The sequence below is a fragment of the Lonchura striata genome, chromosome 8, assembly GCF_046129695.1.
Source record: "Lonchura striata isolate bLonStr1 chromosome 8, bLonStr1.mat, whole genome shotgun sequence".
NCBI lineage: Eukaryota > Metazoa > Chordata > Aves > Passeriformes > Estrildidae > Lonchura > Lonchura striata.
In genome coordinates, this window is record NC_134610.1 from 16930521 (window position 1) to 16954618 (window position 24098).

General features: G+C 34.3%; 1 protein-coding gene across 3 annotated transcripts in view; it reads left to right on the forward strand.

Moving 5' to 3' along the window:
• Positions 1-24098, forward strand: part of PSMD14 (proteasome 26S subunit, non-ATPase 14) — a 46402-nt gene that overhangs the window by 12944 nt on the left and 9360 nt on the right. For all 3 annotated transcript variants that reach the window (XM_077784991.1, XM_077784993.1, XM_077784992.1), the window contains exons 5-9: positions 9319-9390; positions 9654-9773; positions 10898-10968; positions 11941-12091; positions 23926-24033. In XM_077784991.1, coding sequence (XP_077641117.1) covers positions 9319-9390; positions 9654-9773; positions 10898-10968; positions 11941-12091; positions 23926-24033 — 522 coding nt within the window. The remainder of the gene's footprint in view (positions 1-9318; positions 9391-9653; positions 9774-10897; positions 10969-11940; positions 12092-23925; positions 24034-24098) is intronic.

Genomic DNA, 24098 nt, shown 5'->3' on the forward strand with positions numbered 1-24098 from the left:
TTTAAGGATTAAAAAAAATTCTCAATGACAAATATTTTTCATCCATTAAAAATATCCAACATGAAATCCCATAGAAAGTTCAGAAGACTCAATTGCCTGCATTATCTTCCATAGAAAGTCTCAACATCAGTTTTTATGTACAAAATATGTGGTTTTGTTTTAAGGAGAAGAAAACCACCTTAGAGATAATAAACTCTGCTGTTTCACTTACTTTCACTGTGTGGGGTGAATGTTTTACTGCACTGCTTAGTGTTTTAGAACAGGGCTGTTCAATGAAAACTTCATATTAAATTTAGGGTCCAGGTGTGGCCTGGGTCTGGTTTTGCTGGAGATAACTCCATGGGTCATATTAGGCTTGTTTGAAAGTTGCTGGAGGTAGCATACATTTGAAGTACAGTTGACTCATTGTAATGTGATTTGTCTCTTAAGGAGCTAATTGGGAGAGGAAAAGAGAAACCTGCTAGAATTGGTTTAGGAGCAGTCATAATTTTACTTAAACACTGTGTGTAATTTGTTTTATAACGGCTGTCTTAAAGTAGGATGGCTGCACTACAGACATGTCCTACATATTAATCACAAACATACATAAAGCTAAAACTAAAAAAGCTAGTGGATTGTGTCTGAGCATCAGTTTCCTCTGATCTGCTATTTTACTCTGGAGAACATTTTTAGCTGCCTCTTCTTGGCCTCAGATCATAAACTTCCGTATTTCTGATAATTAGGCAATTAGATTCTTTCTCCTCAATCTAATTGCCAGTGTAGTCCAGCTGACTTTTGACTTCTCCAAAAGAGACAAAGGAGCTTGGACAAGGAAAAGAGTCATAATATAGCCATAATGAGAAAGAACATAGGAAAGAAAGGGTAAAGAAGAAGAGATATCTTTGTGCATTTTGCATTGTACCTATTCACTTTTAGTGTTCCTTTCTGCAAGCAGAAACAAGAGTGATCAGTTTAATTTTTTTCTCTTAGAAATGATATCTTCTTTCAGAAATCCCATGCAATTGAGTATTAAGTTGCAATGCTGCTATGCATCACCTTTGAGCGAGGGTTTCTTTTCTTCCTGCTGTGTAGAAGAGTCCTCTAAGTACTTCTCGGAAGTTTGAAGTGTTTCTGTGTTGTAGTGGTCTGGTTTGGAGGGTGGTGGGTGTTGGGTGTTGGTTGTTTTCTTCAAGTGTTGCAGGCAACTGACCTTGCTGCATATTGCCACTGAGTCTCCCAGTTCACCTGCTTGTATCCAGAGGACCAGCTCTTCACAGCACTGAACCTTCAGGCATACAGAACCCAGTGCATTCTTCTTCATATTGAGGAGGTATCTTTGACTGCTTTGCCTCACAAAATGTACATTAGGGTGAGCTTAGGCAGAACCTGCTGAGGGCTATCCTGTCTTCTTGGCAGAACTGTGTTTCGAATAAGATAATTAAAAATCTACATTGGAGCAAGACTACAGGGGGCAGACAAAATTCGAAATCTTGTGTCAGATGCTGATTCGTCATCTGCCTTGAGACTCAGTTCTAAATCCCAATACTGTCTGTAATGCTGATGGGAGTAGGTAACAGGTTAGTCCTGGCTTTTTTCTGGAATGAAATCGACCTCTGTATTTTCTTTTTACTTCCAGTAGACTGAGGCTGTGAAAAGCAATAGTTATTTTCAAAAAGATGTATAGTGTTACTGAGAACTTGTTTTGTGTCCCTAATCTGACATTGTCATAGACTCATACAATGGTTTGTGTTGGAAGGGACATTCAAAGGTCATTCAGTCCAAATTGTCTCTATGCTTGGTAAGGAATATTGACTGCAGTAGTACAGCACACCTACCCATTTGAGTTATGTGTCTCAGTGAATGTGTAAAATGGGGCAAAGATAGAGGAAACACTGACCCAGAGAAGATTACACTTAAGCAGCCATTTCATACCACAGTTGTGTTGGGAGCATTATGGGAAGTCTGACTATTGCAAATTGCATCAAGGTTATGTATGTAAGTAATTTTATATCATGAATACATGTTAATATTGAGTAGTAAACATTTATTTTTAATAATAATGTTCTCTGAGTGTCTCATTAAACTAGAGATGATTTTTGTTCGAAGTTCTGCTTAGTTAAAAGTTACCAAATAACTAGCAAACCAACAAAAAAAAGTAAAAAAGCCCCAACCAAACAAAAAAACTCAGAAAAAAACTCCTGCCAAAACCATAGCAAAAAATCAAATGAAAATCCACCCCACACACACTAAAAAAGAAAACCACAGAACACTGCCCCACAGAAACTAAAATCCTAAATAAGCAGAAATCTAAGCAGTAAAATTCTGGCTCTGCACCAAAGAGGTGTTGGCAAATTTATGATCCCAACCCGTTTAACCAACTGCTCAAAGCTATACAAAGTTCTGTGTTTTGTAATTTTGATTTTGAAGAGGGGCGGAGATGGGAAATGTTATATATTTCAAGTCCATCTATATTGCTTTTTGTGGAGTTCTCTTGTAAATGTGAACCTGGGTAAACTTTTTTTAGGAGACAGAATTTTGTAAAACATACTGAGACAGTTTTTATGTAGCCTGTTAAGGTGGGTTTTTTTCTGAGATTTTTCAATTTAAGGTAGCAGTTGATGCCACAATACTTCCTTTGTATCCCTACTCCATTTTGGAGTCTCTGACGCTAAACATATTACTGCAATTTTTATTTCATCTAACATATGGTGTAACAAGACAATGTGATCCTTCGAGAAATCTAGGCCGTTTGTTGAGACTTATGGTATTTTGTGGACTGTTATGCATTCTTGTTTATAACTGGTATAAAAATGGACCTAAACATACGAACTGTTTGGACATAATGGTAGCTTCAAAATCTAATCCTGTTGATGTGGAGCTACAAAATTGTGTAATAGCTTGAAAAGAGCAATAAAATTTCAAATTGCTACTAATTTTAGTGTGTGATTCATAGTGCAAAGTAATATATTTTTTCATTTTTTATTGAGCTCAGTGATTTTTTAAATATTTTTGTATGACTACAATAATTTTCTCTGACATGACTGATTATGTTAACTTCCTGTACTGAAGTTAACAATTGCAATACATGGTTTCTAGATCCCAGAATATGCCTCTTTCCCCTTGCCACTTCCACTGATGGAACATGAGTTGGTAATTTCCAGAAGTGTATTGTCTCAGTACAGGAAGAAAATGGTTCCACAGTCCCAACTCTGCTTAGATTTTTAAGCTTAGCAATGTGTAGAAAACACTGTGCTGATCTAAGTAATTTCTTATTCTTTATATCAATATATCAGCAGGTTGTACCACTTAATGGCAAAAAGTAGAGAAGAACAGTGGTACTCTGAACTTGTAAGACCTTACTATCATTGCTACCTCTACCTTCTTTGCACACTTGCTCATGTTTACACACTTGCTCATGTTTGTCCTCTGCAGCTAGTATTTTGTAATTGTTTTTTTCCCTTGTACCAAGTTATATGCACAAAGTTGAAAATAGTACACAAAACAATACAACAGTACACAATACTCCACAAAATAGTAGCTTTAAGCTCACTTTAGGTGACTCATCCTTCCACGCATCTTTTAATATGATAAATTATTATTTTATAATGATTGTAATTTTATTTATACCCCAGTTGCCTTTCTCCCCCTTACCTACATAATAAAATGTCGTCTTTACCTGTAACACTTGTTTTGGAGGAGGTAGAGAAAAATTGTGGGATGAATAAATTCAAAAGTAATCCAAGGGGAGTTTTTGTCTTTTATTTTTTTTTTTTTTTAGCTGATCTTTCTCAATTGTCTTTGGATGTAACAGCTGAAAATATGTAGTGAAAGGGTTAAGTCGGCATGAAAGAATTCATTTCCCCTTTAATGACCTAGCCTTGCTGGGTTAGGACGATGGGGAACATGCTTCTGACTTGTACTCCTATTGCCAATTAACACCTCCTATAACAGGTTGCCTCAGCTAGTCATTGAAGCAGAGGCAGTAGAAATAGTTTACATGCAGCTTGTTTTTCACACTAGTTGTTTAATACTCACAAAATTAAACTATTAAAAGGTTCTTTCTTAGCTTACTGGGAAAGAAATAAAACATGATAGCAGTCATTGTTTGCTTGTGTCCTGTGTTTGTGTTTAAATTTTTCCAGTTACAAAAATAAATATAAGTAGTGATTATTCTTTTATTTTACACAGTAGCATATTGTTTGGTGTGTTAAAGCTGAGACATCCTTTACAGCACTAAAGTTCACTGCCTTTGGATTTTTATCACAGTTGCCACTGCAAAACTGGGGTTTTTTGAAATAGGTACAATGTATTTCAAAATTGTCTTTTGTGCTATTAGCATGAAGCCAGAGCAGAGTTTAAGATCCATTTAAACAATGGAAAGTGTATCCATTTGTGGAATATTTCTCAGTTCCTTGTGTAATAAATCAAGTTTGCTTTCTATAACTATTTGAATAAATCTAAAATAGTACCAATAAAGAGCAGTGCTCTAAAATGACACTTTAGTTCACATTTAATAATAAAATTGGCTAAATAATTTATATCAGTTCACACTAAGAGAAAGGTGAAGTAATATACCTAAAAGTGTTAACAAATTTGCTAAAAGGCCTGAGTAGGTAACACTTCAAGGCGTTAGTTTTTATCCTGTAAGAATGGCAAATGCCTTTAACACTTCGTCAACAAGGGCTACCCAAGTAAAGAACTGCTTTTTATATTCGATCATCTCTAAGTATTTTAAACAAAAATAGTAACCTGCATAATTTAATATTTTGATGTAATTTTCTGTCCATAACTTGCATGTGATTGTTTTTCCCTTACAAGTCTTAGCAAAAAAAATTGTTTGAATAGTGGTAACTTAATTTTATCAATTATTATTGAACTTGGAATTCTGCCATTCTAAACAAAAGCAATCCTAAAGCTTGGTTGGGTTTTATAAGGTGGCCATCAGGCAGCTCATTTCAGTGACTGGAAGCATAGAGTTGATTCAGAAGAAGTACCAATTTTCAGTAAAACATAACAGTATTTTTTACAGCAGTTCTTTAATTTTAATAATTACTGTGTCCAGCATATATATGCATAGTTGGGAAAAAGAATGTTCCATATTCCTTGAAGTTTCCAAATGTAATTTTTCTCCAGTTCTCCAAGAAACAATCCAATAAAGTTGTAGGTATGCAATATTTGCAATGAGATGGACAGTCTTCCAAAACAAGGCAATGAGGTAGCTCTCCTTTGAATATGATAATGTAAATGCAAACACCAGCAGCTCTTTTGCATTGCAGACACAAACGCTTTCTTGTCTGCATTCCTGATACCAGTTAATTTAATTTGGTGCTCTGCTTCGTAAGGATGGTGCTTCTTTGTTAAAGTTGGCAGGCAGTGAAGTTTATGAACAGTGGTTATAGCACATGCTGTGGAGGGTCAGTGTAAAATATTTGCCTCCATGTAGAGATTAGCTAATAAAATCTTTCTTCTTCTTTGCTTGATGAAAGAAATGCGTAAACTTTTGTGAAAGACTACCAGAAACAGGCCAAAGAGATCTCAAAACATGTAACTCGTAGCTGGCTCCCACATACTGTGTAACTAACATGCAGAAACTGGGGCTGTCACTCCAGGGCTGTTACATTATCAGCCATTTGTGGAAATGGAGGTGATCAGAGATGGAAGAAACTGGTTCCAGTTTCCAAATGTCTCTGTTTTCAGATCATCTAAAGTCAAGTAAACTACTTGGAAGACCCAAGTTCACTTTATCTGTTAAATCTTTGAAGTTTTTATGTTAAGAATATGATGAACTTTGGTTTAGAATTTTCTGTAGAAATACAAATGTGTGGCAGTTAATCTTTGGTAGAAAAATAATGTGAACTTTGACCTACAGATCAGTTCCTCCTCAGAATTTCTGAATTTCAATACTCTTTTGAGCAGTTCATAGTAATTGATATTCAAAACAAAAGAAGGAATATTAGCGTGAAAATTAATACTCATAATTGGTACGATGCAATGAGGACTTAAATTTTCCCATAACCTAACTGGTAATTAAAATCTATAAGAAGAACAGAGCAGATGGAAAGGAGATAGTGAGGTCACACAAAGAAGCATCAATGACCAAGGAAATACTTGGTATGTGCTGTGTATTTATAAGATGACTGAGAGTTAACAAACCTGCCTTGTGTACTACCATTAGCTAAATTTTACAAGTTCAGGTAAATTGGTTGAACTGCATGGTAAGAGTGGAAACTCATGTTTGATACTTTTACTATGGCTTGCATGTGCTTAAAATGAAGCAGTGAAGTATATTGTTGATACCTCCTAATCCTTAAAGTAGTAATTTTTATATCTATTTAAACACATTTAATATGTAAAATCCTTCACAGTGAATACTATGACTTTAAAAAAATAGCAAATTTGGTTTGCACCAGTGAAGAATTCCTTTATGAATTAGCAGATTTTCCTGTGCTGAAAATAAATTGTTGACTATGGGTGCTGGCAACAGGAATTCAATGCAAGTTTTGAAAAATAACCCTATTCTATCTCATAGAATGCCTAAAATTTGAGGAAGTATCATATTAAGTATGATACTTCTCCTCTTCTGCACCATCATCAAGGTAAATGAGCATTTGGATGCCCCAAGGAATATAAAAATCATTAGGAAATATTTTGAACACCCTGCTTTAGTTCTTGCCTTCACTTAAACTAAAGGTTATTCCTTTCCTTGTTACAGAAACAGAATGTATTAATGTTTGTCTTTGTTTCCTCCCTGTAAGTGGTGAGTCTGCTGACTGATCTCTAAAATGAGAAAAGTTATGAAGAATAAGCTTTTTATAAGTTATGGGCACAGGCATCTATATAGAGGACAGAGCTTGATTAATGCTTCAGCTGCAGGACAGGTGTCAGTGTGATTTTAGCAAACACAAGAAACTTCATAGAGGAGAGCTCATCCAAGAGCCATAGTCTGTAGAGTAAGCTTCAGTTCACGCCTCCTGATTTTTGAGAAGCTAGTCTCAGTTGAATAGCAAGATAAGCCTTCCAGAAATCATGGAACTATTTGTGCTAATCTGGGGGAGATTTTTATTGTTCTGTTCTTTATTTTTAAAATTACTGAATGGTGTAATGGGATGGTTGATTACAGTGAAATGTTAAAAAAATCTGGAACAAATGTGGAATGCATTTGGTGATCACAGCATGAGTGTTAGGGATCTTCCTAAAATACAAGGTTACTATTTATTTTTGTCTTCCCTTCAGACCATCTCTGGTCTAGAACTGGTGGAAAATTGGGAGATCGTTATGTATAAAAAAAGAATTTTGTTAACAAACTAGTAAGTAACTTTTAAAATTAAAACTCACATTACCTGGGCTTTTTTCTTCGCATTGATTAAGCAGAAACATGAGTCTTTGTGCTTTCCAAGTTCTGAGTGAACGCTTCTAAGTGAATAGACTTAAAGCAGAAGAGATAAGAGATTAAAAAGTAAACTGACATGTTTATGGAGAAAAAAACCTTGGGAACAGCACTGCAAAATGATTGGGCATTTGAAGCTTTGCCAGTCAATTTAATTGCAGAAAATTCGGTATAAGTAATGCAGGTGCTCTGTCCATCTGGTTCTGGGAAATGTTCTGAAGAACTGCTTTTAGAGTGTTTCAGTGTGAGTGCTAGAGGAGCTCATCTCAACTGGAGCATCTCACTTTTGGGCTAGGGCTGGGCCAGGGAAATACTTGATGAAGGGGTGAGGTTGATGAAAAATGGACTTTTGGTGATAATACTATGGAAGGTGAAAAACAGAGAAAGATGCTGGAAGATTGCTGATGAAAAGACTAAAGTGACAGAAGAATTAGGAATGAGTAGTAAGTGAGGAAGGGCAAATACTGAGAGATGATGGTTAGCAGTATCAAAGTTGGAAATAGAGGTTTGAAGCTTTTAGGAAGTGCATGTGGTTGACAGATCCATGCATATATGTGAGTTTCAAAATACAAAGATTGGATTCATAATGTAAAAATTGGATGTAGAACTCAGATTCATTGACTTTAAGGGAGAAAAACCCCACAACTGAATTTTATTACTGTCTTTAAATCTTTATTCTGAAGACTGATTTTTTTTGTGTGTGTGAAAATCAAAGTATGCAGAAAGGATAATTCCTGTACAAGTGTCATGTGTTGATTATGTAAGTAACCAGTTTTATCTACAGGAAGTAATGGCTTGTGTTGATTGCTATGTCTTGTTTGATGTCATATGGATGCGTTGTGTTGAATTTTTTCATTTGAAGTAAAAAATTAAAAATTTATTCAAAATTTTTTTTCCCTACTTTTGCTTATAACTATGGAATCAAAGTTCTGAATCTATTAAGTGATTGGTAAAGGCACCATTTTTCCTCTTTTAACTTGATGTGGAGTATATTTTTTTTCCGTAGTTGCTTTGTTGCCCTTCTAAGTTTGTATCACCTCATGCAGAAGCTGTGGCTTTTCAGTGGAAATTTGGTAATAAAGTAATGAATGTGCTGTTAATTGGCTGTAATGAGGTATGCTCTTGTGGAATTCTGTATATAACAGCAATATTTCTTTTGTTCCTCAAGAAAGGGATATTTAAACTGCTGCCTCCTGTGTTTTTCAATTTCAACAGTACACAAAACCTGTTTCAACCAATCATTCACACCTGGGACAGTTGTGCTAATTTTTGAATAACTACTCATAAGGCAAAGAGCAAAGTATTTTGTTCACAGCTTTTCCACCTAGGGATCAGAGGTCCGTTTTTTCTCTCACTGTACCAGTGTATCTGCAAAGTACTCCCATAGCCTTTATCTGCAAGTCCTCTTTAGCTGAAAGCTGATGAAGCAAAGGGAAATTGCTGTTTGTGTTGGTGCCAGTTAATCATGCTAGCCCAGCAGCATTTACATTCACACCACTGTAAGAAACACATAGTTAATTGGAGAACTGGCCATATTTTTCAGCTGACGAAGGTTAGCATTGCAGCAAGGCTGACTAATGGAAACTTATCTGACTCTTAGCCTGAGTGAATGGCTTGTAACAGGTTTGTATCCAGTGTAACACTTGCCTGCTTTATATTTGACTGGCTCTGATAAGATTGCTTTTTAGACTGTGTTGTTTGGGGTGGAGGGTGACAGGATGATGGTTAGGGGACCTATTACAAAATAATGTTAGCACAGAAAGTGCTGCAAAGAGGGGTTTGGGGATTGGGTATGTGATTTTTTGTTTTGTTTGTAACAGCTACATCTAACTCATTAAGTCAGAATTACATACGCATTTTTCTATAAGTTTTGCAATATGCAAAACAAAAAAAAAAATTAGAAACTGCCGAATAACAGTGATGGTGAAAATAATTGTTTATTCTTTTTATAGGGACCACCAACAGATGCTCCTGCGGTCGATACAGCAGAACAGGTTTATATCTCTTCCCTTGCACTGCTGAAAGTAAGTGTTCTGTGTACATACTATGTCTGAATATAATCCTGGAGTTAGAGCACAATAAACTAATACTGATTGGAACCCTCAGAAACTTAATTTAATTAGTTCTCTTTTGTTGGGTTTGTTTTTACTATTTTATAGTTTGTTACAGTTTCCAAAAGTGCTACAAGTTGCAAATTAGCTAGAGATCAACAAAGGCTGAAAAAACTACATCAAATAAGACTTGAGCCTTCTATTAAACATATGGTGTCATTTGGTCTTAATTCCAGATGTTGAAGCATGGTCGTGCTGGTGTCCCTATGGAAGTTATGGGTCTGATGCTTGGAGAATTTGTTGATGATTATACTGTGAGAGTGATTGATGTTTTTGCAATGCCACAGTCCGGAACGGTGAGCTCTTTGCATCTAGACCTTGATAATTTTATTTGCTTGTTAGTTTTTTGCTTTAGGGTAAATTTATTTTTTGAAAGCTTTTTATGCTTTACCTCATTGAAGCAATCTGAAGGTATAAACTGTGAGTTATAATCCAAACAAGTCTAATGGTTAAAGGGTTTCAGTAAAAAGAAATGTAGTCAAAATTTCTTCTTGAGCGAAGGCTAGTACTTAAGTGTGTGTATCAATATATGCAGATATTATGTCCTTTTTAATGTATAAATGTAGTGTATTACATGACTTCTAAGTCTTACAAATTGATAACTTTCAGAACTCATATACTATGAGCTAGCAGAAATATTCAAAATGTGAAATGTTTGATTAGAAATGTATCATGCCCTTAATTGTGATGGTGCTATATACTTCAAACTTCCTGTCTTTGACAAATCTTAGTTGCATGTCTCTTAAATGATAGTTCCGTGGTTTGAAAAAAAAATGTAATTAAATTTTGAGTAAAAATATCCATTTTATGAACAGTTTAAAGTGGTAAAGAGTCAAGAGACATAATTGGAATTTATGATGCTTTATTTTGTGTAACTGGAATGAAATGTTCTTAAAACAGGCATGGGATGATTCCTTTTAAACTCAGAGCTGCACTACATGAAATTTTAAAATTCTCTTGTCCTGAGTTTATTCATGTGCATAATACAAAAATCTGCAAAATTCAATATGTGATATTTATCTTGAATAAAACGTATAGAGCTGAACTTGGGACAAAGAACAGACCACTGTTTGCAGACTAAACAGAGGAGAAAAAGTTGAATTCCTATGCCTATTTAATCATGTTTACTCACAGTAAAGATTAGTTAAATAGCAATTCAAAATAATCTTTCCGTATTTAAAAAATCACATTGAAATACATTTCTAAAAATTATATTTTGTGTTTAAGGGTGTTCTGTCATGTATTACTAAAGTATTCAGGTTGTCTTTTTAAACAGATGCTTATGAATATTTTTGTTTGTGTGAAGTTACAAGTTAAAAGATAATATTGCCTCATGTACAGCTACTATGATTCTTGTCTGTCTTTTAATAATATTGCTTCATGTACGGCGACTATGATTTTTGTCTGTCTTTTAAATCAGGGTGTCAGTGTGGAGGCAGTTGATCCTGTATTTCAAGCAAAAATGTTGGATATGCTGAAACAGACGGGAAGGTAAGTCACTGTAAAGAGAGCTCACAGGCACAAGTACTCCCTCCATGGTTTTGGGAAGAAACAGTTGGCTTTCTGCAAAACTTGTAATCTAAGGGCTATTAATAATGTTTAAAAATAAGTAATTTCCCCAAAAATTAGGTGAGTAGCATAGCATGTAATTCAGTCTCTGTCATGCATTTCAATTGTCAGGAGATTGTCACTCCTGTTCAACCTACAGCTTTGATTATCACCCAGAAAGATTAGAATGCTGCTCAGTTTAGCATAGGCGGTTACTACACAGCACCTGCTTAAAAGATTGATTTTTTTATTTAACCCTTTAAATAAATTTTCTTTAATTTTTGAAGTTATATCTTATTCATGAGCAATTTTAATGAAAAGAAACAGAAAATAATTTTGCAAATGATCCTAGTATTTAAACAAATTTTTATTTCACTCCTACCTCTCAACAGTTGTCGTCTGCTTGCTCAAATTCTTTTACTGTGGGAAAAACTTCAAAATTAATGTTAGCAAAAGGCTCAGCAGCTGAACAGAACAGTGCAAATTGCTTTTTGACTGAGTTCCTAGTTCTACTGCTGGTTTAATTGATATTTAATCCTTTCCCACCGTTGGTTCCCGTTGTCCATGTCTGAAATGGACTTTCTGCCGTGAAAATTCAACCTTCGATGCCAAGGAGTTAAAGAGTAGATATTTACTCAAGTGCTGAAAGGGTAAAAACTGGTTCAGGGAAGGTGTGGTAACAGGGTGAAAAACTGAAAGCATGATCTACCACTGCTAATGTGTATCCCTTAATGATAGCCCTCTTTTGTCGCATTTATTCATGTCCATGTTTTCACCATACTATGGTGAGTAATTTAAATATTACTAATGGTGGTTTTTTCGCAGCTCATCATAATTTATGCCCTGATATGTTCCTGTTTCTTCTTGTGATAAGTGTTTATATTTTTTAAAATCTCAATGTCCTCTTTGTTTCAGACCTGAGATGGTAGTTGGTTGGTATCATAGTCATCCTGGCTTTGGCTGTTGGTTGTCTGGTGTAGATATCAATACTCAGCAGAGCTTTGAAGCCTTATCAGAAAGAGCTGTTGCTGTGGTGGTGGATCCCATTCAGAGTGTAAAAGGAAAGGTATAGTAGGCTTGCTTTTTATTTCTAAGGTACTTTAGTAAGATTTAATACAGAAACGCTGTAAATATATGTAAATACTTGATTTTTGGAGGCCCATACTGTATTAAAAATAAAAATAAAACCAAAATCTCATTGTAAATGAAAAGATCATTCCAGTTTCTTCTTCATCTTACATAAGTAGCCCTTAAACAGGCTGGAAGTCTTTGATATTGTCAGTACACATAACCAATCATAATCCTCTCTTAATATTTTGCTATTCAACTGTCACTCAACAGGTTTACAACTAATAATCCAAGTATACGTTGTTTTATATATTAAATATTAGCTACAAATTCTGAGATCAATTACCAATAGATTGGAATAAGTTCAGCCCCTTAACATGGGTACTAAGAATGCATTGGTTTGCAGGCATTGCATATGATGATTTTTATTAAAATTTCTATTCCAAATGTTTTGGGCAATAAAACTTTACAGAGAAGTTGATATCAAGCATTTGAATTTTTGAGAAGCGTGTATATAAATGATTAAGTACGTTAAATTATTATGAAAATAGTTTTTAACTTGCAAAGCATATTGGGTTATAGTTGTCCTTTGTTGAAATCTCTTTTGTTCTTGTTTAGTTCTCTTTTTATTTCTTTCTAGCCCCATATGCCATTTTCCTATTTCCTGCCTCATGACAGCAGGGAGCAGCTCTATTATCACCTTCACAGAGCTGTCTGCAAATGTGAGAGGCAATTCGATTTTGCTCAACCACAGGGAGAGTGGATTAGAAAAACTACAGAACGTACAGAAATTGGCTAGGTGGTTTACTGCTTTAAAATACTGCTGAGGTGTTTTGTTTGAGCATGCACTCCCATTGTATTGTAGAATAATTATTGAAATGCGTCATGGTATATATGGATGATATTCATGTAAATTTATAAATATTTCAGAAGTGTTCATCTTCTATAAAACTGTAGTATCATATTTCCTGTGAGGCAGATATTATTAAAGATACCAAACACTATGAGTTCACTTAATTTCATAGCAGAATGTTCTGAAGCTACAGTTGCTGTTTCAGTTGTTTTTTTTTTTAATTCTGAATTTTATTGCAAATACATTTATGTAACAGGCAATTGAAAAAATATTAGCTTCTGGTTGTTTGGAAGATATTAGACATCTGTATAAATTTTGTTCCTTTTTGAATTGCTTAAAGAGTAGAAGAAAATACAGGTAGTCTGGGGGGGGGCATAAGATGCAATAGAACACTTAATTATTCCTTACTTATTTTTCCTAGAGCTTTTATTTTCCCACTCCAATAGAAACATTGAAATAGGATTATTTTTGTTTTGTCAAAAAATTATTGTCAAGACTATTACTAGTAAGTAATTTAGACCTCACCAGCTATTAAATCCATTAAGAAGAAAAACCTCCCAATAAGTCATATACTGCACACTTGCTCACTAAGTGCTTCTTTTTACAATATTTTATTGCCACTGAGGTTTGACATAGATGTCTAACTTTGAGATCTTTGAAATCATCAATAAAATAATCTTTGGCATATTTATTTTGGATGTGAACAAATTTTTGTCCATCTAAGCGTTTCTCAGTTACAGCTGCTCTTATGGCATTGCTGCCAGTACTTGAGATTACTGGAAGTCTTGTAATGTTTGTTTTTCATACACATTTTTAGCTGCTACAGTCAGATTAAATTACGTTCTCAGGTTTCATGTTAAAAAAAATTTACATCTGTCATGTTTCTGGCAAGTGCATCCTTTAAAGCTTAGAAATAAAAAGAATCTCCCAAATTATGAATACCACTTGTAATTAACTTCTTGATTTGGAAGATGTGGAATGTGTTCTAGTTTTATGATCCTTGTTGGCAAGATCACTTACACTAAAAAGTGTTTGGATTTTAGATGAACTGAGAGAAGAGCAGATATATTATTGTTCAAGGGGATTTCTTAGGTGAGGTTCCAGTGCTTCATGTGCCTGGCTAATTTATCATGGCACCCAGAGCCTCTTTGTGTGCTACAGAGCTTGAGCTCAGCCTGTTTCAGGAAAGTATCTGCATTGCCAGCATGAAGAGCCACTTGCAGAGGTAATTTTGCTGGTGTAGTAACCATTATACTGGTGAGCTTTAGCTACGTGAGTCCAAGATCATTACTCATTATACTTTATACTAGCAGGACTGTCTGGCAAAAAAAGTAAAGTGAACATGTGGCATAGAAGATTTTAATATGGCATGTTTTGTCTGAGATTAAATGTATTTAAAAGCAAAGCCCAAAATAGCACATTAGCTAATTTTAAAGCTGCCTCAGGGTAGGTCCATGCCTATATAAATTGCCATATTTTATGGTCAGTGAAGCAATCATGGTTGTGGTAGTGAAGAATCACTGGGGCAGAGGTTATTTTCATGTGTCAGGAAGTTGCAGTGAATTCTGATGAGGAACCTCAGGTTCACCTTGACTAGCTAAAACATTAAAAATCTGTTTACCCTGTTACTATAGAAAATGAAAACTTGTTAACTTCTTTGTTAACTGCCTTGGCTCCATACACGTTTTCTGCATAGCACAGGGATGTAAGATTGCAGTTTAAAAATAAATATACCTGTAATTCTCATCAATTAAGAAAACCAAACCAGTCATTTTATGTCTTAAAGCCAATGAGCAAAAATAAAAAGTAATGTAAAATCCTTATATAAAAATAAACCCCTCATATAGACCTGTGGATTAAATGTCAACTGCTTTAATGACCACTTTAGGATTGGGATATTTTTGCATAAATATAGCAGGACATGTGAAGGACAAGTAATTCCAAATTCTGATCTTGCTACTCCACAAACATATTCTTGCACACAAATTAGTTTTTTTTCATGGCTGTGTACCATGTTTTGCAATATTTAGGCTAATAGTGCTCTAGTTGTCTGTAAAATAAACTCACAACAGAGCAGTGAATTTTAACTCACTGAGGTCAGTGATCTCAGAACCCAGAGAGGAAGAGCTTTGTTTTGACTTTTTTTTTTTTAGCTTGATTTCTTTGAATTTAGTCATAGTAAACATGCTGAAATATGGCCAGTGGGGCAACCTGGTTAGCTGTTGTTTCATTTTATACTTACTAATAAACTTTTCTTTTATCCTCTCCAGTTTTCCAATCTGTGCAATGGAAGCTGTAATACATATTTAGAATATTTCACAGAAGCGGTAATTTTATTAAAGATCTGGAATAAAGCTAAATATTGACATTTCATATTTATTTCCAACATACACTTTGAAATGTCTGTACAGAGAACCATAAACCTTTGCCAAATGTTAAAAATAAATGTGTTTTTTTGGACCTTAACTTAGCAGCTGTTCGTCACCTCTTAAGGAAAATATAACTATACTAAATCCACAGTAACATAGTAGCTTTAATTCCAAAAGCATTAACTTACTGCATTGCACTCACTGTATTGTTAAATTAATACTAAAAAAAAAAAAGTTGCTGTTTTCTTTTTTGACCTCTTTTAAACTTTGGATCTTTATTATAACAAAGTCGCCATTTAAAATACTTTGTTATTCTGAGAGAGTTAACTGGTTTCCCTTTATTAATAAGTGCTTGCGTAAGGATCAGTAAAATATCCAAAATTGTCAAAAGTCCATTTTGTACATCTGAGAAACTTGTTGGCACTTGTGTTTAGCAGGATTGGTAGCAAAATCTCTTATTCATGCAGTAAACTTTCATTTCTGTTAAGCTATATTTTTTTCTAGCAAAGCACTGTCTGAAGTATTTGTACAAAGATCTGTTGGTTCATGGCAAAATTATTTTTTTAATTGTTTGCTGAGGAAAATAGTTGTCTTTTCAATGACTTTTTTGTAAATTCTGTTTCAGTCACCTCAGACAGATAGAAAGAAATATGTTATCCATCTTAATCTTGTGCTTAAACCAGATCCTGCCACATTCATAAGAGGATTTTGCTGTGGTACTTTATCCTTATCTTAAACTCATTCAGATGGTAAAAGAAAATAAAATATGTACATTTGGGTAGCCTTTCCATTTGCTTTAGAATCAAAGCAATTCTAGTTGAGAATAATCTCTGTAGATCATCTAGCCCAACTTTGTGGTGAGCACAGTTTTAACATTGAGTTCAGACCAGCTCACTTCAGTGTTTTGTCCACTTGAGTCTTGAGATTCAACAGCCTCATGTCAGTTCCTGTTCCAATATTTAATTTTTCTTGCACTTGTTTTTTTCCGTTTGAATGCATATGGTCAGCAGCTGCTCCTTTCAGTCTAGTACTACTGTCTCCTACCACATACATGATTGGAGAACCTGGTTCTCCAACCAACCTCTTCTGGGATTGGAAGGTTTTTTACTTCAAAGAGTCAGAATGGGGGCTGTAGTCTGAAACCATTTTGTGCATGCAGATTCTTTTTATTGGTAGTTGAAAATTGCTTTCTTTTGTACAGCTAATGAGATCTTCAGAAATTTATTCAAAAAGGAGTAAAAAAATGTGCTGAACTTTATAATTTGTTATTTTAGTAATTTTTAAAGTATGAAAAAAATTACTCTTATGGTGCTGGAGGGAGAGGAAATGCTTTTTTTATCCTCCTTACAAAAATGAAAACCCTGGCTGGAGGACTTGTTTTAGCAACCTCTTTCCCCTTTTTGTACATTGGCACTTCTAAATCTAAGTGACAACCTGTGCATAATTAGCAATGTATATGAGCATTATGTATTTTAATACCTGGTTTAATTTTTTTTTTCTCTTCACAGTAATAGATGGACATTTTGCTTCTGCTGACCATAAAAATAGAGATTTGCAAGTAGTTTTGATCTCATTTGCTACTTTTATATTCCAGTTTAGATGAATTTACCGGTGTATTACACTGTTTCAGATTGGCAACTTCCATTTTTGTGCTGCAAATCTTCTCAGTTTATCAAGACAAATATGTATGTGAATGGTTTCATAATTTGATAATTACTTGTTAGTCTAAAACATTGAAACCAGTAGCAGACAGTGATTTAACAATTAATTTCCTGAATCTTGGAGTTACCAATAATGGAATTACCGTTATCTAGCTTCAAGATTTTCTTCAGCTGAGCATGTTTTAAACCAATTTTTTGGGATATTGCATGGTTTTAAACCTCCACTCTTTTATCAAAGTGCTATTATTTTCCCTTTGAATTTCTCTTTTTCCCTTCTTTGTTTGAATTAACCATGGGATTTAAAAAGGCTTTATTTTTTAAGAAGGCATAGAAAGAGCAATCCTTGAAACGAGATTGGTGGAGACACCAGTGTAATGCCTGAAATTTAAAATGACCCATTAAGAATTAAGTTTGTGACAAATGTAAGTGGATTGGAGCCATCTAACAAGACTTTTTTTAATATATCCAACTCCTCCTCTCCATGTCATACACTTGTCTTGATCTTTAGTTTGATTTAGTCTTCCCTGGACACAAATGAATTCAACAGTCTTTAGGGTACAGTTAAAAACAAGTAACGCAGTTGAAATTAGTAATTAAAAACAACTAAACAGAATAGTGAATTGACTGTATTGTCACTACTTTGGAGACATGTCTACTTTTTGTGAATCATTACGCAGATGGCATTTAGAAGAAAAGGTAGTTTAAAACCTGATGTTTACAATTTTGTCGAAATCTTTTATACCTGGAACAACTTCCATTGTTAGAACTTTTCTGTTGTAAATGGAAAAACTCTAAAATGGATAACATAACTTTGCAGTATGTAATTTTGATTGATGTATCAAGAATACATTTCTGGACATTATGCACAGTGGGTAGTACATTTACTCTCACAGTACTGTGCTATTTCTTGCTGTTGACTGGACAGAAACATTGTGGTTTGATTTAGGCAGGAACTGATTTTCAGTAGGAGCCTGGTTTGGACAGTAAGTTGTATGTTTGTGCTGGGTTTGATCACTGTTGATTCAGTAAAGATTGATGTTCTTTTGCTTGGAGAATCATATTTGTGGGAGATTAATTGTGTCTGCATCACCCTGTGGGCCACTTGGTGTTTTCAGTTCAGGCAGTGTAAACCTAGGCTTAAACTAGATAGTTTTGTTACTGCCAGTGCACCACTGTTTTGTTACATTTTCTAGAGCAGTTATACACATCCAGATTAATATATTTTGCATATTTCAACTCCTGTTTTTTTTTAATGGAGTGTTGAAATTGTTAGTGTCAATCCTAATGTTCCGAAATTTGTTCTGTAATGTCCTTTGTACTTGTGATTTAATTAAGTAATGTATGTTTACCTACTAAACCATTTACATTGGTTACTTGAGTTCATGCCCTTCCATAAAACAGAAAGTTCCAAGACTTAATTGAAAAGTATTAAATGTTTAATTTTCTTTTGCTGTGGTGGATGTAGAATAGTCCATTTATCTTCATTAAGGCATATAGCTTTAAAACTTGTGGCTCAGCTACATGGGAGTTACGGATGCATGCCCTCACTTGTCAAGATAAATGTATTATGCTGTAGTTCTCTTCCCCTTCCAGTATGGATATTGAAGTTGTACTGCAGATTTGACCACAAGTAAATAATTCTCCAAGGATAGAGAAGGAAAATGCACGTACTCCTAGGAATATGTTTTCCAGAGCTAAAATTGACATTTTATAAATAATTTCCATGTTGCAAACTTCAAACTCACAATCACAGCAATTCAGTGATATGCATTTGGCATGAGTCAGTTTCAGTTCTTAGTGCTTTTCATTGGAAATGGCATAAAAAGTACGATTTCTTTGAATTTTTTATGTTGTGGGCTTGCAGGGGACAGAAGATGTTCTTCACTTGTAGTTGTCTAACAGTGCATGGCAGCATAAATAACGAAATGGTCATAAACCTGAGCTGCACTTCTCTGGTCACGTGTTCCATTTCATTTTTAAAGAATCTAGAAACAAACTAAGCAGTTGATAACAGGTCAGTTGCAGGTGATAAAAGAGATTTTAGATGGGACATTACTTCTTTTTCCACACCTGGCAGAACCACACTCTATCCGTTGCAGTTGTCTTAAAGCCCTGGTATGTTTGTTCATAAACATATGGCATAAACAATACATTGCTATTTGAATTCCAAGGATACAATGCATTTTTAAAGATAGTCACCATATGTCATAGATTCTTCACTGGAAAAATATTGATGTTAGATTTTTTTAATTTAAACAATAAAGGCTGACTTATGCCTAACTGAAGTTTACCACTTAAATATAGTGGGACTTGAAAAGCAGAGATATTTCATTCAGTATTGTTTGGAAATTTAATATTGGAGGGATTTAAGAATCAAGTGTGTAAAGTACTCTTGAATTAATCTTTCTTTTTTAAATATCCCACAAAGTTATGAAGACTGTTTTAGAGAAACTGATAATATTCAAGTATTATCAATATCTGATATTACAAAACTAAAGAGTGATAGCGTTCATGCTTTCAGGAGCAGCTAAAAAAGTCTGGGTACTAAATTCCCTAAATTTTCATCAAGCCATTATTTTTAATAACTGTGTGGAGAGGACAGATTTTTGTCTAGCTAGCAGTTGAGGTGTCCAGTGCTCATCTTAGATTGTGAGTAAATTTTAATAATATTAATTATAGCTGTCCTGAAAGTTACACAGGACATAATTGTAAATTTTCTTCCTAAAAATAATTCTATGGACTTTAGTGTGGGCTGTTGACCCCCAGCAAATGTTAAAAAAATGGTGTATAGTTATTGTTTTTTAGATTATTATGCATTTTGAAGCTAAGACAGATGTACAAAAAGATGCAGTTTTTATTTTGTATTGGCAGCTTCCAAATATTTAGTATCTATTTCCAAGAACTGCAATTAGTAAAGCATCCATGGTACTGAAATCCACACATCCCACAAGCTAATTATATTTGCAAGGTCAGATTGAATACATATTTTCAGAAAAATAAAGGGTTATATAAATGTGTCTTCTACTTGGCTGTTATATCACAGTTTGTTGATCTGGAGTATAATGTGTACAATTCACAAATTTGTCTGATAACAGAAAGTGGTGTGTGATTGTGTTTATTTTACTAACCAGTATATTCACAGCAATCACTTCCAAATATCTCTCCAGTAAAGATGTGTTAATTACAAAACAGACAAGGTCTTCTATTATATTAAAGCTACTAACAAGAAGACAGCAGGAATCACACATGTAAATAGCATCATCAACCCCTATTTTAGTCCTCTGTTTTGATCTGTGAGTTGCGCATAGACCAAAGGTGCTATTAAAGACTCAGTATATGAAATAGGCAGCATTATATGAACAAAATTTATTCAACAAGAAAACAGACCTTTAACATGAATTTAACAAGCCTGAGAAATTATAAACTCTCATATGCTGCAGATTCATGCAGTGATAATAAACAAAAAAGGAAAGTAAGAGGTTTCCTTAAGCTAGCCAAACTGCTAATGGTTTTGTTATAAGCTGTCTGCTGTTGAAATGACCTCTGAAAAGTCTGGAGACACTTACACAAAGAAAAATTAAATGGTCAGAGCGGTGAAATAGTTGCACTATGGAAATGCATTTTTTAAAAAAATTACCTTTGAATTCTGGAAAACATCCCAATAGCATAGACTTCTGGTTAACTTTTTGATGTCTTTTTAGGAAAGAAATTCAGCATGAAGCTTGGAAAATATTTTACTAGAAGAGTACATGCTGTATTATATTATATTATATAGGTAATTTAAGTACAATGAAAGCTTAAATATTTTTGTTGGGAAATACTGACTTTTTACAACAAAAATCTAAGCAACAGAGTGATGGTTTGTGCTGGGTGTAATTAATCCTTAGAAGTTCTTTGTTAAAAATACTGTGTCTAAAGTTTCCATCATAGAATAGGGGGTGACCATATTTCTGTCATCAGTCTGAATCATTCTGTACTTCGAAATACACAAACATAGAGAGGAGACTTCAGCTTGTACACACCTCCAAGTGCTCACTGGGGCTTTTTTCTTGGATCTTACTGTGGCATAATTAACACCTATTTCACCCATTGCTCATTAATGCACTGGACATTAATGAGTCTATTTATTTTTTTTGTAATCCTCTAAAGGCAGGACTGGTTTATGCTTACCATGAAAAAAGCAACTACATTTCACAGAAATTAATATTTATTGTTGTATTTATGTTTTTATTGTGTATTAGGTCTAAATTTAGCCTCCAGGTTGCTGAGCATGTTAGTTTCTTTAAGATGGTTGCTATAGTGATAGCAGCAAATTCCTTTAATCTTAGTGTAGTTAAAGTATTTAGTTGCCATTGGTCATCAGAGTGCAACTAAGATGAAAAATAGCATTTGCACATCTACTTTTTGTACCCATCTGAGATTGTAGGAATTGTAATTTTATCCTTTTAAAAAACATAATATTTTGTATTTGTGATTTCAGTTTTTTTATGCTGCTTTCTGTTGGTTTTATATTTGTTCTACTTAGGAGATACTTGCATATCATTCCTTCAGGAGGACAGAGAGAGTGCAGTGTATTCTCATGCAGTTTGTACCCAAAACATAATGAAAGTTACTTCTGGTCAGAATTAAGATATTTGAGCAATATTCAGTACCACTCATAAATAATTCAGGAATTTGTTCTCATATTTTAATGTGAAATTTAACTAATCTGAAAACTCTAACCAAAATGTTGAATTTCCTTGTAAACAAAAAGTTTAAGAATTTTTATTTTCTATGGCTTAAGCCCCAAAACAAATTCATGCTGGACAATGCCATTCTTTCTGGATAAGCTCAACATTGTATAGTAAAGTTCTCAGTTAAATTCAGGTCTAGAATCAGGGCTGTTGGTAAGCTATAAAGTAGCTCCTTGTCTTTCTAGTATACTGCCAAGTTCATGTTTCTTCCTCCTCAGAGTAAATTTTTGCTTTCTTAGTTTTTTTTTTTTTTTTTTCCCATTATCTAGCTAGTCTCTGGAGAACCAGTGGTATGCTTTTTTTTTTTTTTTTTTTTTTTTGCCTTCTTTGCTTGACTTTTTAATTTATACTGCCTGTTTGTTATGGTTGGGCATTTCCAGGTGTTGATAAATTAGTGCATCTGGTTAAAATGGAATACAAAAATACATACAAAAGCTTGTTACAAGTGTTCTAAGAGAAAAAAGGTAAAATATTTTAAAACCCAGTTATTTCTTATGAGAAGGAATGTATAGATATATAGTAACTGTTTTAGATATTTTTGAGTATTATTCTAAATGTAAGTCCTCTTTTTTTGTAGCTTTGATATCAGATAGTGTACTTCTGCTGCATTCTAAATCTGAATTGTGGGGGGTTTTTTTGTTGTCCAGAAAAAACCAATATCACTGGTAACTAATTTTAATTGGGTCAAAACTGAACATTGTTAATAAGAGGTTTTCTGCATGCAATTTGAAGACATGTCATATGCAGGTGGATCTGGCCAGCAGCTGAGAGACCATCAATAGACCTTAGTGGCACTCAGTCAACACCACTGTCTCACTTGGGTCTCAAAAGTAAATCACAACTGGTGATAAGCTTGTGGGTTTTTTCTGTTTACACCTGATGATTTTTTTTTGTTATAAATACTTGCCAATTAACTTCATTTCCACATGAAGGACCTAAATTAGTTTTTTTTTTTTTGTAATCCTAAAAACTGCACATTATTTAGTTATTATTATTTGTGTAAATGGAGAGGAAAATGCTGGAACAAGGTGAGAGACTGTCACTTTCTCTGCAGACTTCAGGGACATTGGTGGATTTATTGTTTGTTCAATGTAAACAAGGTTCAAGTCTAATTCCTCAAAATATTAAACCAACCATATAAATGCATCTGTTGTTGTCCAACTCATAGTACAGAGAAGAAAATAATAAAAATTATTATAGAAAAGCTGTTAAAAGGAGATTTAAGTTAATTCTCCAAACATATGCAAACAAGATGCCTGCAAAGTCTGCCTGCTGCTGCTTTAGTGGACATGTAAGGCTGTACCTGCACTGGTCCAATGAAAAGACTGGAACCTAAACAAGAACTATTCTTGCAGTTACAAGCCTGTGCTGGCCAGGACACAATAAGAGTGGGTTTGAGTGTATTGTTGGTACATTCTTCGGTCTGTTTCAGCTCCTATATGTTTTGGACAGGGGTGGGGGTTTTATTGCATGGGACCATGAATTTCTCTTTGCAAAAATTTTCATAGACAAATTTAGCACAGGACAGAGTAAGAATCAGTGATGGGCTTACATTATTTGCAATAAAATAGCACTGAATGCTGCCTACCATGTACCTTTAAATCATAAATGACCTTGGTTTTCTTTTACTCTATTTTTTACTCCTGAGCATGACACTGACAAGGACTTTTTAATCCATCAGACAGTTTATAGACCCTTTCGTAGTCACAAGAAGCAAAAAGCATCTGACTAGAAGGGAATACATGGGGCAAGTTCCTTGCTGGCTATAATTTTGTTGTCATTTCAAGTATTGTGGTAGTATAATTGATGTGACAGGACTGGGCTTTAGACTTGGTCCCTTAGCTTGTGCTCACTTTCAGTTTTAGTCTCTCTCTGTCATTCATTTTGATTGGATAAGATTTAGGTGACAAACATATGCATAGTTTTGAGGCTTAGAGTAAGTGTACATAAAATTCAATATTACATGGTGATATAATGCATATAAAACTTACAGTTCCATGGAAAAGGTAATAATTGGTGTCACCTTACAATACAAGGTAGTGTAGTGTGCTGATCACATAGCCAGCAGGAGGTTCTTTTTTATTAATATTATAATTAAATGATTTTCTGGATAAAGGCCAAAAACAGATGAGAGTTGATTGTGCCTTGTCCACTGTTGCTTGGCTCTATTAGTTGCATTTTCTAAAAAGAATTGACTTGACATCTTGTTTTTACAGGTTGTTATTGATGCCTTCAGATTGATCAATGCTAATATGATGGTCTTAGGACATGAACCAAGACAAACAACTTCAAATCTGGGTCACCTAAACAAGCCATCTATCCAGGTAAACCTAGTGCTGCTAGTCCTGTAAATTGCAAGATTTATTCATCAATTTTGGGGAAAGGTACT